Source organism: Poecilia mexicana, unplaced genomic scaffold (assembly GCF_051168715.1).
Source record: "Poecilia mexicana isolate PSO_F unplaced genomic scaffold, ASM5116871v1 scaffold_23, whole genome shotgun sequence".
NCBI classification, from domain to species: Eukaryota; Metazoa; Chordata; class Actinopteri; order Cyprinodontiformes; family Poeciliidae; genus Poecilia; species Poecilia mexicana.
The window spans coordinates 1,931,169-1,946,315 of NW_028263392.1; the positions used below are offsets into that span (position 1 = coordinate 1,931,169).

General features: G+C 40.2%; 2 protein-coding genes across 2 annotated transcripts in view; one reads left to right on the forward strand and one right to left on the reverse strand.

The window, feature by feature from the left end:
• The first annotated feature begins 1,700 nt into the window (after positions 1 to 1,700).
• elk3 (ETS transcription factor ELK3) lies at positions 1,701 to 9,225 on the forward strand. Its single transcript, XM_014975221.2, has 5 exons — positions 1,701 to 1,980; positions 5,018 to 5,252; positions 5,342 to 6,046; positions 6,981 to 7,103; positions 7,842 to 9,225. Exons 2-5 carry the CDS (start codon positions 5,046 to 5,048, stop codon positions 7,935 to 7,937), a joined length of 1,131 nt encoding a protein of 376 aa, XP_014830707.1. The 5' UTR covers positions 1,701 to 1,980; positions 5,018 to 5,045; the 3' UTR covers positions 7,938 to 9,225.
• A 76-nt stretch (positions 9,226 to 9,301) lies between these two features.
• cdk17 (cyclin dependent kinase 17) overlaps positions 9,302 to 15,147 on the reverse strand; it is a 45,792-nt gene continuing 39,946 nt past the window's right edge. The window contains exons 14-17 of the mRNA XM_014975103.2: positions 15,038 to 15,080; positions 13,875 to 13,965; positions 13,267 to 13,344; positions 9,302 to 12,756 (exon numbers count right to left, since the gene is read on the reverse strand). Of these exons, the coding sequence (XP_014830589.1) occupies positions 12,716 to 12,756; positions 13,267 to 13,344; positions 13,875 to 13,965; positions 15,038 to 15,080 (253 nt within the window). The 3' untranslated portion in view covers positions 9,302 to 12,715. The remainder of the gene's footprint in view (positions 12,757 to 13,266; positions 13,345 to 13,874; positions 13,966 to 15,037; positions 15,081 to 15,147) is intronic.

Below are 15,147 nucleotides of genomic sequence, written 5' to 3' on the forward strand. Positions count from 1 at the left end.
GGTTGTATCAAAAAAAAAAAAAAAGGTTAGGAAGGAAGGAAGAAGAGAACAAAGGAGATTCATCAATACCAACGACCTAAGTTATTTAGCAAACTAACCAATAATTATTATTTTTAAAAATATGAACTGTCACCTAATACACCGCACTAATCACTTCCTCTGTGTTTATCCTCAGTGAGCACCTTAATATTTGCTGTAATTGTTTCATAATGCATTAAGAATTAAAATTCTTTAAAAGTTTACATTTGTTCAGAATTGAATGTAACAGTGCGATGTAAAAATGTCTATTGTTCAAATCCAGCAAATGCTTTTCATTTGTACTTCAATGCAATCCTCCATAAAATACACAAATGTATACTTTACACCTGTAAGAAATTTAGAGGTGCCAAAATAAAACAGATATTAACAGACTGATTAAGTAAAAGAAAAGTAAGTGATAAAATCCTATTCATAAGCACATTTTAGTATATATTATTTGAAATGATTTCATTTCCTAACTCTTGTGGACCACTGTGCCATTCAGTAATCTCTTCCATCACATTTAGCCTACACATCTACTCTGAATAATCTCCTCATATTAGTTAGACTCTTCCTAGTCAAGAAAGAAAGCCAAAAGAAGCCTTGTTGTGTGGGAAGCAGACATGAAACTGCTTCCCACACTCAGTGTTTTGGAGTGTTTCATGAACACTCCAAAATTAAGAAATGGTTTAGATCAAAGGATATTTATTCACTAGAATGGTCCAATCAAAGTTCAGACCTAAATGCAAATAAGAATGTTTTGCCCAGACACGAAATTTGCCATTGATGGATGCTGACTAAGCTTTGTGATATGGTTTCAAAAAATGAATGTGCAAAACCTGTGGGTTTTGTAAATCATATTTAAGTCTGTGGTTTATTGGAAAACATGTGGAACATTCAAGTCACCGCATAAACACACCGACTTGTTGAGAAACTGCTTCTGGGTTGCGTCATGTATTTTCTCTAAATGATTTGTGTTTTTTAAAAATGATTTCAAAACACAAAATCTGAAAAGTGTGACATTCATGCACATGTGTTCAGTCCCCTGGTGGTGGCAGCACCATGCTGTGGGGCTGCGCTGGAAAAAAAAACCCCAAAACAAAACAAAACAAAACAATCCTAAGGAAATTGATTGAAGTGGACAAAATGTTAAACACTTTCAGAGTTAGAATGACTTTTACACTAAATCGAGTTTTTAATGTTATCTGACCAGTAAAACGGTACATTTTAATAAAAGGAACTCAAATGCTGGGCTATGTTTTTCACATTTCCGGTAGGTCGGCTGACCTAGGTCGCGCGCGCGCGTGCGTGTGTGTGTGTGTGTGTGTGTGTGTGTGTGTGTGTGTGTGTGTGTGTGTGTGTGTGTGTGTGTGTGTGTGTGTGTGTGTGTGTGTGTGTGTGTGTGTTTAGAAACAGGAACCCCTCCTGGTGAGCAGGAAGAGGGTGACGTCAGTTGTCACTTGGCTCTGAGCTCTCTCTCTCTCTCTGTGTATGTGTGTGTGTGTGTGTGTGTGTGTGTAATAGTAGGATTACACTGTCAGTGTGTACAACGTCTAGTTGTGTGCTTTGCGCGAGCGTCCGTGCGCATGCATATGTAGGTGTGTGTGCAAGAGAGAGAGTGGTTTAAGGGGCGTGTTTATAGGAAATAGAGATTTTTGCGCGCGCGCGCGCGTGTGTGTGTGTGTGTGTGTGTGTGTGTGTGTGTGTGTGTGTGTGTTTACACAGACGGGAATACTGCTCCAGAGGAAGTGCGCTCGTTCTCCGTCTGCGCGTCCCGACTTCCTGCTCTGAGGCAGGAGAGAGAAAAGCTGCGGATCCGCTTTCAGACAGCGGGGCAGCAGCAGCGGCAGCAGCAGCATGGAGCCCCGACACAACACACACGCTCTGCTTTAAGAGCCAAACTCCCACGACACGCGCGGACAGACGCACAGAGAGAGAGGAGCCGCGGCCGTTCACAGCTGGGTAGGTGCCAACTTTCCTTCCGTCTCCAACTTTCTCAAAGTTACCTAAAGGCAGCATCGAAGTGAACTTAAAAAAAAAACAAAAAATAAACTTGTGATCCGTTCAAAAATCATTTCTGAGCACGGAAAGCGCAAATCCACACCGCCAACCTGAAAAGCGCATAAAAAGAGAAGACGTGCGTAAAGTGTTAAAGCCGTGCGTAAAAATGTGTAAAAGGTTTCCCCAACCAAACAGCGTTCTTATGCGTGACACTATCACAGATTTAAAGGGGGAATCTAGAATGAGGTCGGTGTGACAATTGGTGAGGGAAGGGAAGTAAAAATGAGCCGTGGCTCCTTTAAAACCTGCTAGTAGACTTTCTGGTTTGTCTGGACTTCGCAGACTAATTGCCATGCGTTTCCGGATAGAAGCTGGCAGCAGACAACATCTTGAAAATGAGTCACAGACTGCCGCAAAACAAAGAGACGTTTGAGTTCCAGCAGAGCCCCCTTTACTCCCTCCTCACTCAGACTTTTTTTTTTAATCAGAGCGGAGAAAATGGAAGGAGAGTCATGGTTTGGGTTCTTCCTGCTGACCTGAACAGAAACGGAGAGGAAACGGGCTCAAACAGTGGGCTTTTATTTTGAAATCAAATCTTAAAACATTTGCTTTAACAGGTAACATAATTTGCTAATATCAGGACACCAATGTTCGATTCCAGTGGTTATTTTAGCAGAAGTATGATCAGTGTGATTGAAAAGATGAAAAAGAAGGTGTTTTGGTCAGATGGTTACATTTTTGGGCGACATGGAAACAATGAGAATAAATCATCATCATGGAGTACGGTGGTGGCAGTATCATGCTGTCAGGATGCTTTATTATTTTTTTCAGCTGATGCTAAATACAGTGTGGTTCTTGGAAGACTTGGAACAGTTCAACTGGTAACATTCCAGTTCTGAAAGTTTTCCCAAAATGTGTACAAGGACACCTATGTACGTTAGGTGTGCATGTGTGTGTGTTCTTAAAAAAACCTTCTACATCTGCTGGGTGTTGTAAGAACTGAGCTCTAAAAACAAACAGCGAATGTGTGCGCTTGTTCCCGGTGCTTCCCTCCGACAGGAAGTCCTGGACAGCCTCTCACCGGGAATGACGCCCCTGAAGCTGAATGACAGGAAGTCCTCCTGTAGACAGTTAGACATCACCGCGGTTCCTCCGTCACCTCACACACACGCACACGCACGCACACGCGCCAACACACAGCAGCACACATTCATACAGGAAATAGGAAGCGAGAACTCGGTCAGTTGTGTGCTTGCGAGGCTGGTGGGTCATTGTTTTGTACTTTCCCCTCGTTTTTGTCCTGCTGCTTGGTTTCCTTTCACAAAGACAAACAGATTCACAAACAGTCATTTCTCATATTTCCACCGCTGCTGCACAATATGTTGTTCTTATGAAGGCAGGCAGAGCTACAGTTCTCAGAGCGCGCACAGGAACAGACACACACACAAACACACACACACAGGCAGTCAGCGGTTTCCAGGTAAACACGTCGGTTAGGGCCACGCTTGTCTTGGCAGAAGGGTCACTAACCACATCCTGTTTTATCACCATGGAAACATCTGAAAGCCATGTGACGTATGGACCTTTCTCACTGACTCTCAGTCAATATGAAGCTATACTGAAGGAGGAAAAGCCTGCCAGCCACTGTGAGCAACAATTATTACAATTTGTTCCACTCAGTGCTGTGCAAAATGTTAATCTTTTAGACTCTCACATTTTTCAGTAACAACCTTTGATGTATTTTAGTTGATTTTTGTATTGTAATATTGAAAATGGGGCACACCTCCTCCTCGTCCCCTATGGTGGTGGCAGCATCATGTTGTGGGACTAATTAATTTATCTGTGGAAGTTGATCAGAGATGGATGAGAACATGAGGGGAAAACCCTCCCCCCAATAAAATCAAATCTGTGGTTGTAATAAAAAATGTAAAAAAGTTTAGGGGAGTAAGAATTACGTTTACAAGGCACGGTATCTGTAGTTACAATCCAACAGGAGTCAATTAGTAGAAAATGGTCATACCAGCTGTATATAACCTGTGGAAGGAAGTAGCAAAACCGCATGCCACCATGTCTGCATGTAGTGACATGTGGCAAACATAAGCCCTTCGGTACCAGAACCCAGAGGACATGCACTAACATTTTTGCTCTTATGCTTACTTTAATTTCTCTAGAGCTGCCAACTTGAAGAGCACTGCTAATTTTAGCACGCTTTAGCTTTCACATGGTTATTTGTGGTGATCTCCACGCAAATGTATCTTAAAAGATAACATTTTTGCCATTAATTTTGATGCCAAAAGCAATTTTTCAACAAAGAATTCCAAACAATCCGAGTTACAATTATTTTTGAGACTCTTTAACCTCTGTAACTTCTTTAGACCTACTCAGGATCTCTTTCTTTTAAATTCTGATGGCGCTAATGTTGTTGTCACCATCTACTCCACCTGCAACCCCAGTGGCTTTAAAAAGCCTCCACCTTTTTAAATTCAATTCCCAAAGCTTGTGTAGATATAGACATTTTTACAAACAGTAAAATCCTTCCTGAACTGTGCATCCAACCCCTCTGTCTAAATGCTTGAACGAGTTTAGCTCTTAGCTTAACCAGCTTAATTAAGGTAACCAGCAAAATTTTGCTAGCTAGTGAAATTAAAGTAGCTAGCTTAATTACCAAAATTAAGTCAGGTAAGGTAGCTAAATTAAGCTAGCTAGCTAAGTACAGCCTAATCAGCTAAATTTAGTTCATTAAGTTAGCTTAATTTAGCATATTAAGCTATCTAAGTTAAGGTAGATAGCTTAGTTAGATAAATTAAACTCGGTACATGAAGGTAGATAGCTAAAGTAAGTTAGCTACTTAGATTAAGCTAGCTAATAATAAATAATAATAATAATAATAATAACAATAATAGTCCAAATTTCATACCACAAACAACCAAAGCTGGTATGACAATAAAAAGAATCCTAGAGTCCTTGGATCCTAACTCGGTGCTTGTCTAATTCCCAGTTGCAGAACCCCCAGTGCCTGTGTCGTCATGGAGAGCTCCATCACCCTCTGGCAATTCCTGCTCCAGCTGCTGCTTGACCAGAGCCACAAACATCTCATCTGCTGGACGTCTAATGATGGAGAGTTCAAATTGCTCAAGTCTGAGGAGGTGGCCAAACTGTGGGGGCTGCGAAAGAACAAGACCAACATGAACTACGACAAGCTGAGCAGGGCGCTGCGCTACTACTACGACAAAGTATGCGCATGTGAACTACAACACAAACAAAACTGATGCAAAATGGAGGTTTAAGTTGACACGTCTTTTTTTTTCTTCCCTATTTGCAGAACATCATCAAGAAGGTGATTGGTCAAAAGTTTGTCTACAAGTTTGTCTCGTTCCCTGAGATTCTGAAGATGGACCCTGCAGTTGTGGAGTCGGGTCACAGTAGCGAGGAGGTTGGGGGGACGACGTCAGAACCTGAAGCTGAAGAGGAGGATCGGACTGACAGAAACCAGTATCGCCACTCCAACTTATACTCCTCTTTCACCATCAGCTCCCTGCAGCACGCTTTAGAACAGCAGCGGCCAATCAAAAAGGAGCCCAGATGCGAGGAAAGCTCCTCCGTCATCCGGTTCGTAACCAACGGCGGCCACTCGTCCCTTCCTCCAACACCACCTCCATCCACGACAGACAGCCCAAATTCCTCTGTGCTGTCTCCTCGGTTGGCCAGCTCTTTGTCCCCATCCCAAAGCCCCGCCCACATACGGGCAAGGGGGCAGAGCCTTAGTGCAGATACTGAAGATGTCGAATGCAGTGCTCAACCTTTAAACTTGTCATCTGGTCAGAGGGAAAGAGAGAAGCTACGGTGCACACGAACACCAGAGAGGAGGGGGTTGGCCAACAGTAACCCTTTAAAAGGCAGAAAACCCAAAGGCTTGGAAATCTCTGCCTCTCCTCTTCTCCTGACAGGAAGTGACCTCGTCTCCATTGCCCTCAACAGCCCGGCGCTGCCCTCTGGGTCTCTTACCCCCGCCTTTCTGACCACACAGGTATGAATCAACATTATACAGCCAATAACATCACCAAACCTCCCCAAACTTTCCCTGGAAGCACAGTCTGTAATAGGTAGCAGGCAGAGGAGAGGAAGGAGACATTTCTGATGCGGGAAGTCAGACAGGGAGGGGACGGAGAGAGGTGAGCGGAAAGAAAAGGAGGAGGGGAGGGAGGACTGAGGAGGTTTCTAAGTGAACCCATATGTTCTTGACGCTCCTGATTCACTGGCAGCAGCTCGCTGACCAAAACAGGACAGACTGACTACATTCAGGCCCTCAACTGACATTCTTATCCAGACTGAGTAATCATATACTGCTGTGTGTAAATCACTGACAGAAACCAAAGGAAGTGGAGGCCGAACTCATTACTCAATATGTCAATGGTAACACCTACTCCTTTTGGTAACTAGAACCCCTTCCCTAGCAAACCAACAGGAAGTACGTTTACAGAGATTTGATACTTTCTTTGAAATTTGTCCCCATTTGCTTTAAAACCAAATCCAAAATAAAGATCCTTGTAGTGACATGGAAACCAACTCAGATAAACAAACAAGACCATCAAACCACCTAAAATGAAATGTTAAAAATAGCTGAAAGAAAATGAACAGAATTACCTAATGACATTACAAGAAATGGTCTGACTGATGAATGACTAATAACTGACAAGGAGCTTCATAACTATTTACGGGACGAGTGAGGAAGAACTTTGTGGCATTTAAGGCATGCTAGGAAATCTAGGTATGAAATTAGCCTGAGAAAGAATTAGTTCCTTCATTTGAGCAAAGTTTCAGATGAAAAGCTGTTTTTGAAACTTTTTTGGATTGAAGAAGCTATAAGTTGGTCATCATTGCCAGAATTAACCATCTTCTCCATACTCTATGTGGATTATTTTACTTTGATTTTTTTTTTCTATATTTCCCCGACCTTCCAGACTCCATCTGGTCTGTTGCTAACTCCCAGTCCTCTGCTGTCCAACATCCATTTCTGGTCCGGTCTGAGTCCAGTGGGACCTCTGAGCCCAGCCCAACTGCAGAGCCACGCCCAACTCTTCCAGGTAATCTTCCTTTCTTGTGTTTGAGGCGATATCCTTCAACGGATGCCTGGTTTTCCTAAACACCCCTGGGTTCAGCTTAATCAGAAATACCCACATCATCTGACTCAACCCCTTCAGCTCATATACAGGTAGCTATTCAACTGTATTTTAAACCTTGTAATTTATGTCGAACCAAGATAACCCAAATTCCTCCTTGTTGTCAAAATGTTGTTTGTTCGTCTGCTGTCATAAAACCCAAACATTTACGAGGCCCAAATGCATCTACACTATCTTTACCCGAGACCCAAAGTTTGTGGGTATTCAACCAAAGCCGAAATCATAAAGCTAACAGTGCTTGACCTTCGGAGATGACGCCATGCATATTGATGGGAAGTTGGTTAACCCTAAAAGCTATTCCAGCACTAATAATAGTCTAAGCATACTTGTTTATGAGTAGGTACCCTTTGAACTGTAGCTGAGGCTGAAGTGGACTTCAAATAAACCAAACACACCATAAAGGGATTCTGCCAGCAAATCAAGTCTAGAGGATATTGCCAAGTACATGAATTTCTTTCAAAGACCTCTCTCAAAAAAAGGCAGAAACTTTAATCCCCACACACTCCGACTTAATTTGTAATCACAAGCGTGAACAGGTCGATGGTAGAGCGCAACTCACTTCTGGCCAAAACAGGTCTCGCTAGAAAAACTTCATAAATTGCTAAAACAGTCTTTAATTTTTCCTATTGTGCACTTTACTAGTTCCCCACACTGATGAATGGAGCCATTCCCATTCCTCCTTCCAACGTGGACACGCCCTCTCCTCTACTGCTCACGTCCAGCTCCCACAAGTCCTGATGCCAGCAGGAAGCTGGTTCCAGAGGGGCTGAGGACGGTCAGATCATCATCAAGGAGCAGACCATCCTAAAGCTTGGATGAAATTCAACCTGACTGAGTATACTTACAGCCGAGACTGCTACCTTCATTCCAGAAGAAACTGGAGCTCCACTCTGAGGATTTGCTCTCTAAGAAGAGCATAGTTTGGTTTGTATGTTTACTTCAGGGTCCCCATCGTACTTGTGGTAAAACATCTGACATGGCGTCAGTGTTCCGTGTCTCTCATCTCGTTTGATTGCCAGTCTCTGCCCAAATGTAGTAAAACCTCAGCAGAACACATCTTTTCTTTTGCCATCTTCTGTAGCCGTCGTGAGTAACTCCATGAATGTCTTTGCCTCGGATGTGAAGTAATTCTTGAACATGTGTGAACTAAAAGAGAAAGCATTACAGTTGAGAAGTAGAACTGTGAAAACTTCTCTCAGCCTTCGGAGACTAAATGCAACCCGAGTTCCCATGTCTAGACAGCAGATTAAGGCTTTTGCTTTTTTATGTATTCAAAAGTTTTAAATGATCAAGTAAGTTATCAAAATGTGTTTGATAGCTTAAAACTTTATACTCACTAACGGGAACAATAGGTGTTTTCCCACCTTTTTGTAATCTTAAAGCTAAGCTAATTACTTTCTTGTACCTTACATTCAGAAATAAGTTTTTTGCCCAAAAAAAGGTTTCATACATATATACATATATATATATATATATATATATATATATATATATATATATATAATTAGAATCTAACAACATCATGACGTTTTCTGTCACTTTTGAACAGATCTGGCATCTTTTTCTGTCACACCTAACTGCCAACAGTTTTTTAATGACCAGTTTCTCTTTCCTGGATACGGAAAGGCTAAGGATAAAATTTTATCAAACGCTGGAAAACATAAAACTGGGCTACATGAGATGGGACCATAAGCGACTCCTAGCAAAGCATCTGCTAGCCAGAGTAAAAATGCAGTGTAAAATTGATGCACAATTTTCTATACTTTTTATTATTTTTGCACTGTACTGTACTTTTAAGCAATCTTTGCTGTAGCTTTTATGATGAAAGATTTCTGTAAATGTGTCAAAAGCTTTATATCTTGGCCAAAACTGCACAAATAGCTTTTTTTGTAGCTGTGAAATTGCTCCCGTTTCTTTTTGTTTGTTTGTTTTATTTTTTAGGAAATATGACAGCAAATTATCCATGTTAATTAGTTTCTTATTTTGTGTTTTTAAATAAATTACTTTCTTTTTCAAAAAAAAGAAACAGTATTCTGGTTTCCAATGTGTTTACCGTGAAGACCTTTTCTGTCGTTATTCAGAAAATGACTGTTACACAAGCGTTTTATGAAACAAATTTTTAAATTTTTACTTCTGATGGTTATGAGAAATAAATAGTTCCAGTAAAAAGAGTCACACATCAACTGTTCACCGGCAGCTCAGTGTTTCAGAGAGTTTGAGTTGACAACACAGCAGGCCTTCCATGCATCAGGCACAAACATTTCCACACACACTCAGACATAAAACACATTAAATCATCCATTCATCTGAAAAAAAGTACAGTTTTACAATGATAAATATTAAGCCGTTTTAGAAATCTCCTTTCGTGCATGTTACTGCTGTTCATGTACAAAAAAGTAATATTAGCAGAAACACAGTTTGCAGTTCACAGGGAAACAATCCTTAATTTGGATAAAGTGGAATATACACAAAAAAATTATGGAAAAATTAGAAGTACATGGTTCCAATTTCCAACTTAAAAATTACAGTAATACAGGAAATATACCATTAATATAATGACTTCCTGTTTACAGTATGTCATGTATGTACTTTATTGTGTAATCACAATTTAATATCTCAAATTAGGAGTGCATGTTCATACCATTTAGATTAATAAGATTTGTATTGTTTATTGGATCATTGCACCATTACCTGCAATCTGTGTTTGATGTTAATATTATTACATTAATTATTTCAGATATAAGTTTATCAAGCTTTTCCAGTGCTTCCAGCACTCTTCTAGCATGTGCTACCTAATCTGAAACAAAGAACACTAGTGTCGCTTAAACAAATCTTTTTCCTGTCACAAAATACAGTTTTCAGTCGGCCGCCGAACAAAAGAGCAAAAAGAAAACTTCCCTCTGATCCCCCGACAACTTTCAGTTTTATCTGGATGTTTAATGCACTCCCAGTCTTTTATTTTTAATAAGCTTTTAATATTTTCTGATTTATTAGCAGTTCACCTTGTGAAGCTGTTAAACGTTAAATTTTTCCTGGTTATGCATTTAATAAACAAAAAAACCCTACGGTTACATTTTTGCCAAGCGTTCAACAAAACTCTTTTAGCTAAATTTAAAGCTAACTGGCTAAGCTAACCTATAGCTTCAACTGCATAGTTATTCACACCAATGATGTACCTCTTAAGTCAAAAAGTATATATTCTTCTTTATACCAGAGATTATAACATTTAAACAAACACTGTTTATTGACCTAAATTTGTTTGAATGCATACCTCATCATGTATGTTTAGCTTCAGCGCACAGCTAGCTTGCGCACCTAAAGTTAGCATAAAAAGAGAAATCTGCTGAAGTTAGCCTAGCAGGGAAATAATGTTCACTACACATCTAATGCTGCCTGATAAATTTTCACAAAGTAGATGTCAAAACAGGGTTTAGTTTTATAGACAGAGAAGCGATAGCATTACACTAGCTCCTGCAAACTGTACTTTCTAAACTTAGCAAAACGACTGCGGTTGATATTTAATGATGGTCAACACGGGAAAAATCTGACCCCAGGAATGCAATGAACATCAGTTGTCATGTAAGAAACATTCAGGGACATTTTCTTATTGCTACAGTAAACGTATTTAAAAGAGAGACTCGCAAACAGGTTTAATCATCTTTAGCATCACTGTCAGTTGCTAACAACACATCAGCAGTAAAGTCTTGAGTTTTAATCTCTGTGTTGTAAAAATGCTGTGGCTCGACATGAAGTGGGAAATTGTTGCTTTTAGAGCATCCACATTGGTGCTGTTTTCCCGAGGAGAAGTCACAGAACACATCTTAATACTGTTGGGTAAACTCAGCCGTGTTGAGGCCCATGTCCCTGATGAAAACAAAACAAAACAAAAAAAAAGAAAAAATGCAAACGCTTGGAGTGCAGGGTAAAATTTCTGAATGTACAGTTGCATCGAGGCTCTCGACATTTGGAGGGTTTGCAGACTTGTCCAAGCTTTTATCTCGGGTTCTGGTTTTTCTCATTACTCAACAATGCTGTCCGGTTGTCTCCCCAACAAGGCATGGGCTGGTCTCTGGTATGTTGCTGCACCAACATTTCAAACAGCTACGGTTTCAAAAACTGCTAATTTTTGTGCCCATGATAAATGAAGACCCAGATTAAGGAGCCAGGCCAACCAGAGTTTTCTCCTGTGTATGATGGACAGAGTAATGCAGCGCTGTGTCGTTTAACTCAATTAAACGAATCCGGATGTTTGTGATTTTCTCGACTGGAGCTATTTTTCAGACAAGCATGGTGTGGAAACCAAACATTTCTGTATTAAATTTACAGTTGGCAGGTCTGTAAAGCAGCAGGCTGCAGGCTACCGGAACAGATTAACCAGGTAATTAGATTTGTTTCTCTGCAAAGAGCAGAGTGTGTTTAATATTAAATTTAATGACCATTTAGTCCATATTTGTATGAAAATAAAAATATGTTAAAGTAACATAACTGTAGCATATGAAGTAATAGTTCCTGCTGTTCCAAGTAAATGAAAGATTATGTTAGAAAGTTTTCCTAACACACAAGGATACCGTTTAGTTTTTCAATCATGGTTATTATAGAGAATCTCACACCAGCCCATGCCTATTTCCATTTTTTGTCTCCGTCAGATTTGGTCCTGTAGATTTACCAGAGTGAGCAGAAACCCAGCGGCTAAAACTGTTAGCTTCGCTCAGCCCTCAGACTTTCAGTGGAACCACCCAAAGGCCATCGGGCCCTCAGAGAAACACAGTTCTTCTGAAACACATTGGGGTGAAACACATTGGGGGGGAAAAAAAAATCTAAGATGGGAAATCCATCATCATCATCATCATCTCGTTCCCCTCAAAGTCAACACTGTCGTGTGCTGCAGCTTTTTGAAATGTAGAAACCTTGTATAGATCAGTCACGGAAGCTCGAAGGAAAGAGAACAAAACAAAACAACAAAAAAAAAAAACAATCTCCAAATATACATGTACATATATACACATAAATATATATGTATAGATATACAGAATGCATAAAAAGTTTGAAGAAACTGCAGCCGTTGCTCTGTAAGCACAACAATGAAACAACTTCATCACAGCGTCGACATCAACATCCGTTGACTTTCAAACTAAAGATACCAAAGAATTATAGTCAGGAGAAATAACAGTAACCTAAACAGACCACTTAACTGTGCATGGCGTCTTCAGTTCACATCATGTGCACGAACACACACGTGTACACACACACACATACACACACAGACATGTTATATAGTAGACAGTAGTAGTTTAGCAGCAAAATAAGTTAACCTCACACTCCAATAAATAAACAGTCTCCAAGCGTTTTGACTCAAAGTCACTCATTCAGCATTGTGTGTGTGTGTGTGTGTACGTGTGTGAGTGAGTCCAGGCAAGGGAGTGAGGAGAGACGCTCCACAGGGAGGTGGGCTCATGCGAGGAGTTGCTGGGAGGTGCAGATGAAGCTGGCCGGCTGACCATCCTCTTCAGGAAACATTAGAAAAGCATGCTCTGCCTTCTGTTGATGTTGCCGTTACCTGGAACAACAATACCCATGATGCCATGGGCCTCATTACACCAAAATACAAGCACATCGAAAAAAGTGAACATTGTGATTTTTTTGGTCTCATTTCAGAAATTTCAACCTGTCATATATAGTAAAGTACTTTAAGCTAATATTTCTTGTATTTTTGATGATTATAGCTTAAAGATAATTTAAACTCAATCTTTTTGAGGAAATCAGTTGATTAAAGTGACACCATAAGTTTCTAATATTTAACTTTTTTATAATATTAAAACTTTTTTCAGAGAATGAATTTAGAGTTTTCATTATCTATAGGCCATCATAATCAGAACTGCAAGAAACTCCAAAGATAGTTACTGATGATGTCAGACATCTGTGATTTGGCTTGAAAACTAAAATGTTAGAGAGTTGAAAACTAGAGGTGGTGTTGCTAAAAGTCGGAAAATTTCAGATACAAGAAGAGTTTCAATTGATACTTGATTCCATTTGAATTATGGGAAATGAAATGAGATTCATGGCCCACCTGACTCGGGGTAGGAGGAGTTCCTGTAGCCGGGGTCCCTCTGAAGCTGCAGCTCTTTTAACGTGAACATCGACACGCCTGAAACACGGAAGAGACAGAAACTCAGCTAGCTTAATTTGATCACTTTAGCTGGAACACAGCAGCTTAATGCAATACATTTAGCCATCTGAAATACAGTGAAGAAAGATACTCAGCTAGCCTAACACAAAATCTTTAGCTAGCTGAAACAGGTGACAGCAAGCTTAAAGAAACATGTTAGCTAGCTGGAACACGAAGGACACCTAGCAACACATTTAGCTAGAGAGACAGAGAATGAACTAGCTTAACGCAACACGTTGCAATAACTGAAACACAGGAGATGGCCATCTTAACAAACTGAAACAAAAGAGACACCTAGCTTAATGCAACAGATGTAGCTAGCTGAAACACAAGAAACAGCTAGCTCAATGCAACACATTTAGGTAGCTAAAACACAGGAGACAGCTAACTTAACACAACATGGGACAGGAAATCAAAGAACAAGTAATGCAGGAAGGCTTGAGGAGAGCAGACAGAAGCTGGGATTGCACAGGGCGTGTGTGTGTGTATATATGTGTGTGTGTGCTCACTTTCAGGCAGTGTGTGGACTCTCATCCCAAGCTGCCTGAAGTAGGAATGTTTCATCGCCTCATCAGCTGAAATCCTCGCCTTGGACTCGTACTGCAGACACACAAAAGTCCAACGATTCATCACCCACTAGAGAAATGTGAATGATTCACATTCACTCACATTATGAGTCAAAGTGGTGAAACACAGCAGAGTAAGCACATGTGGATTCCTAAGGGTGAATAACTGCACCCCCTGCTGTCTGCATGTGGTACTGACTGAATTCAGATCCAACATGATTAAATCTAGATAACTGATGTGACAACAGGGAACTGGGATCTGGTGGGGAATCAACTATGGCACCCTCAACACTAATTAGCACCTTTAGCAGAGATATATAGAATGACTTCAAGTAAATGTATCTTTTATTTCTTTAGAAATTTGAACCGAACATTTCAGAAAAAACAAACTTATAATTTATTCTTTCACGTTCCAGATTTTATATTGGTGCATTTTAACTTTTTAGAGAAAATGGCATGAATAATTCCTTGAAATAAAATAACATGCTATCTTATCAGCAGAAGATAACTGAGAAACCAGATATTTTGTTACATCTCTACTGACTAAAGTTCATTTTTCATTATTAACCCTTCCAATTCCTGCAATTTGACCAGGAAGTAACCACATGATGGACGTAGAAATGCTAAGAAGACTCTATTACAATAAAAGAAGAATTAATAGAAAGATTTCTACACATAAAGGGGCGCCAATAAATATGTTCAGTTTTCTGGCCGATCACTGATCTTTAAAAAGATTGACCTGCTGGTTCCAATTTGAGCCGACACAGATTTTTTTTTTTTATCTTAAAATTGATAAATATATTGACAAAGTTGCTAAGATGGCAATAGTGGGGTGAATATTGTTAAAGGAAATTTGGGAAAATTTATTGGCTAGTCGGATTAATGATGCACTCCTACTTGTATTCAAATACTTTTCAGACTAAGCCTCTGAAAAAAGCTTCAACATTTTTAATTTCACAGTTAAACAACTATTTACCTTCAGATATCCTGACGGAGGACTGCAACGGATAATTATTAAGCATCTTATTTGTGGCTTTAACGTGACAACCTTCCACTAAATTAATCCTAGTCCCAGACGTGTGCGCTGTGCGTGGGTTGACACTTACTCTGAGGAACGCCAGCAGCAGCTCGATACCGTCGCTGTCCAGCCTGAAGGAGAAGAGAAGAGCAAGAGCTCAGTATCTACCAGCAGAAAGGGCTGATGGGAATGTGGAGG

Coding starts and splice junctions, on each gene's coding strand:
- elk3 (XM_014975221.2), top strand. CDS start 5,046: ATGGAGAGCTCCATCACCCTCTGGCAATTCCTGCTCCAGCTGCTGCTT. Junction 5,253..5,341: donor TGCGCTACTACTACGACAAA/GTATGCGCATGT, acceptor CCCTATTTGCAG/AACATCATCAAGAAGGTGAT. Junction 6,047..6,980: donor CCGCCTTTCTGACCACACAG/GTATGAATCAAC, acceptor CCGACCTTCCAG/ACTCCATCTGGTCTGTTGCT.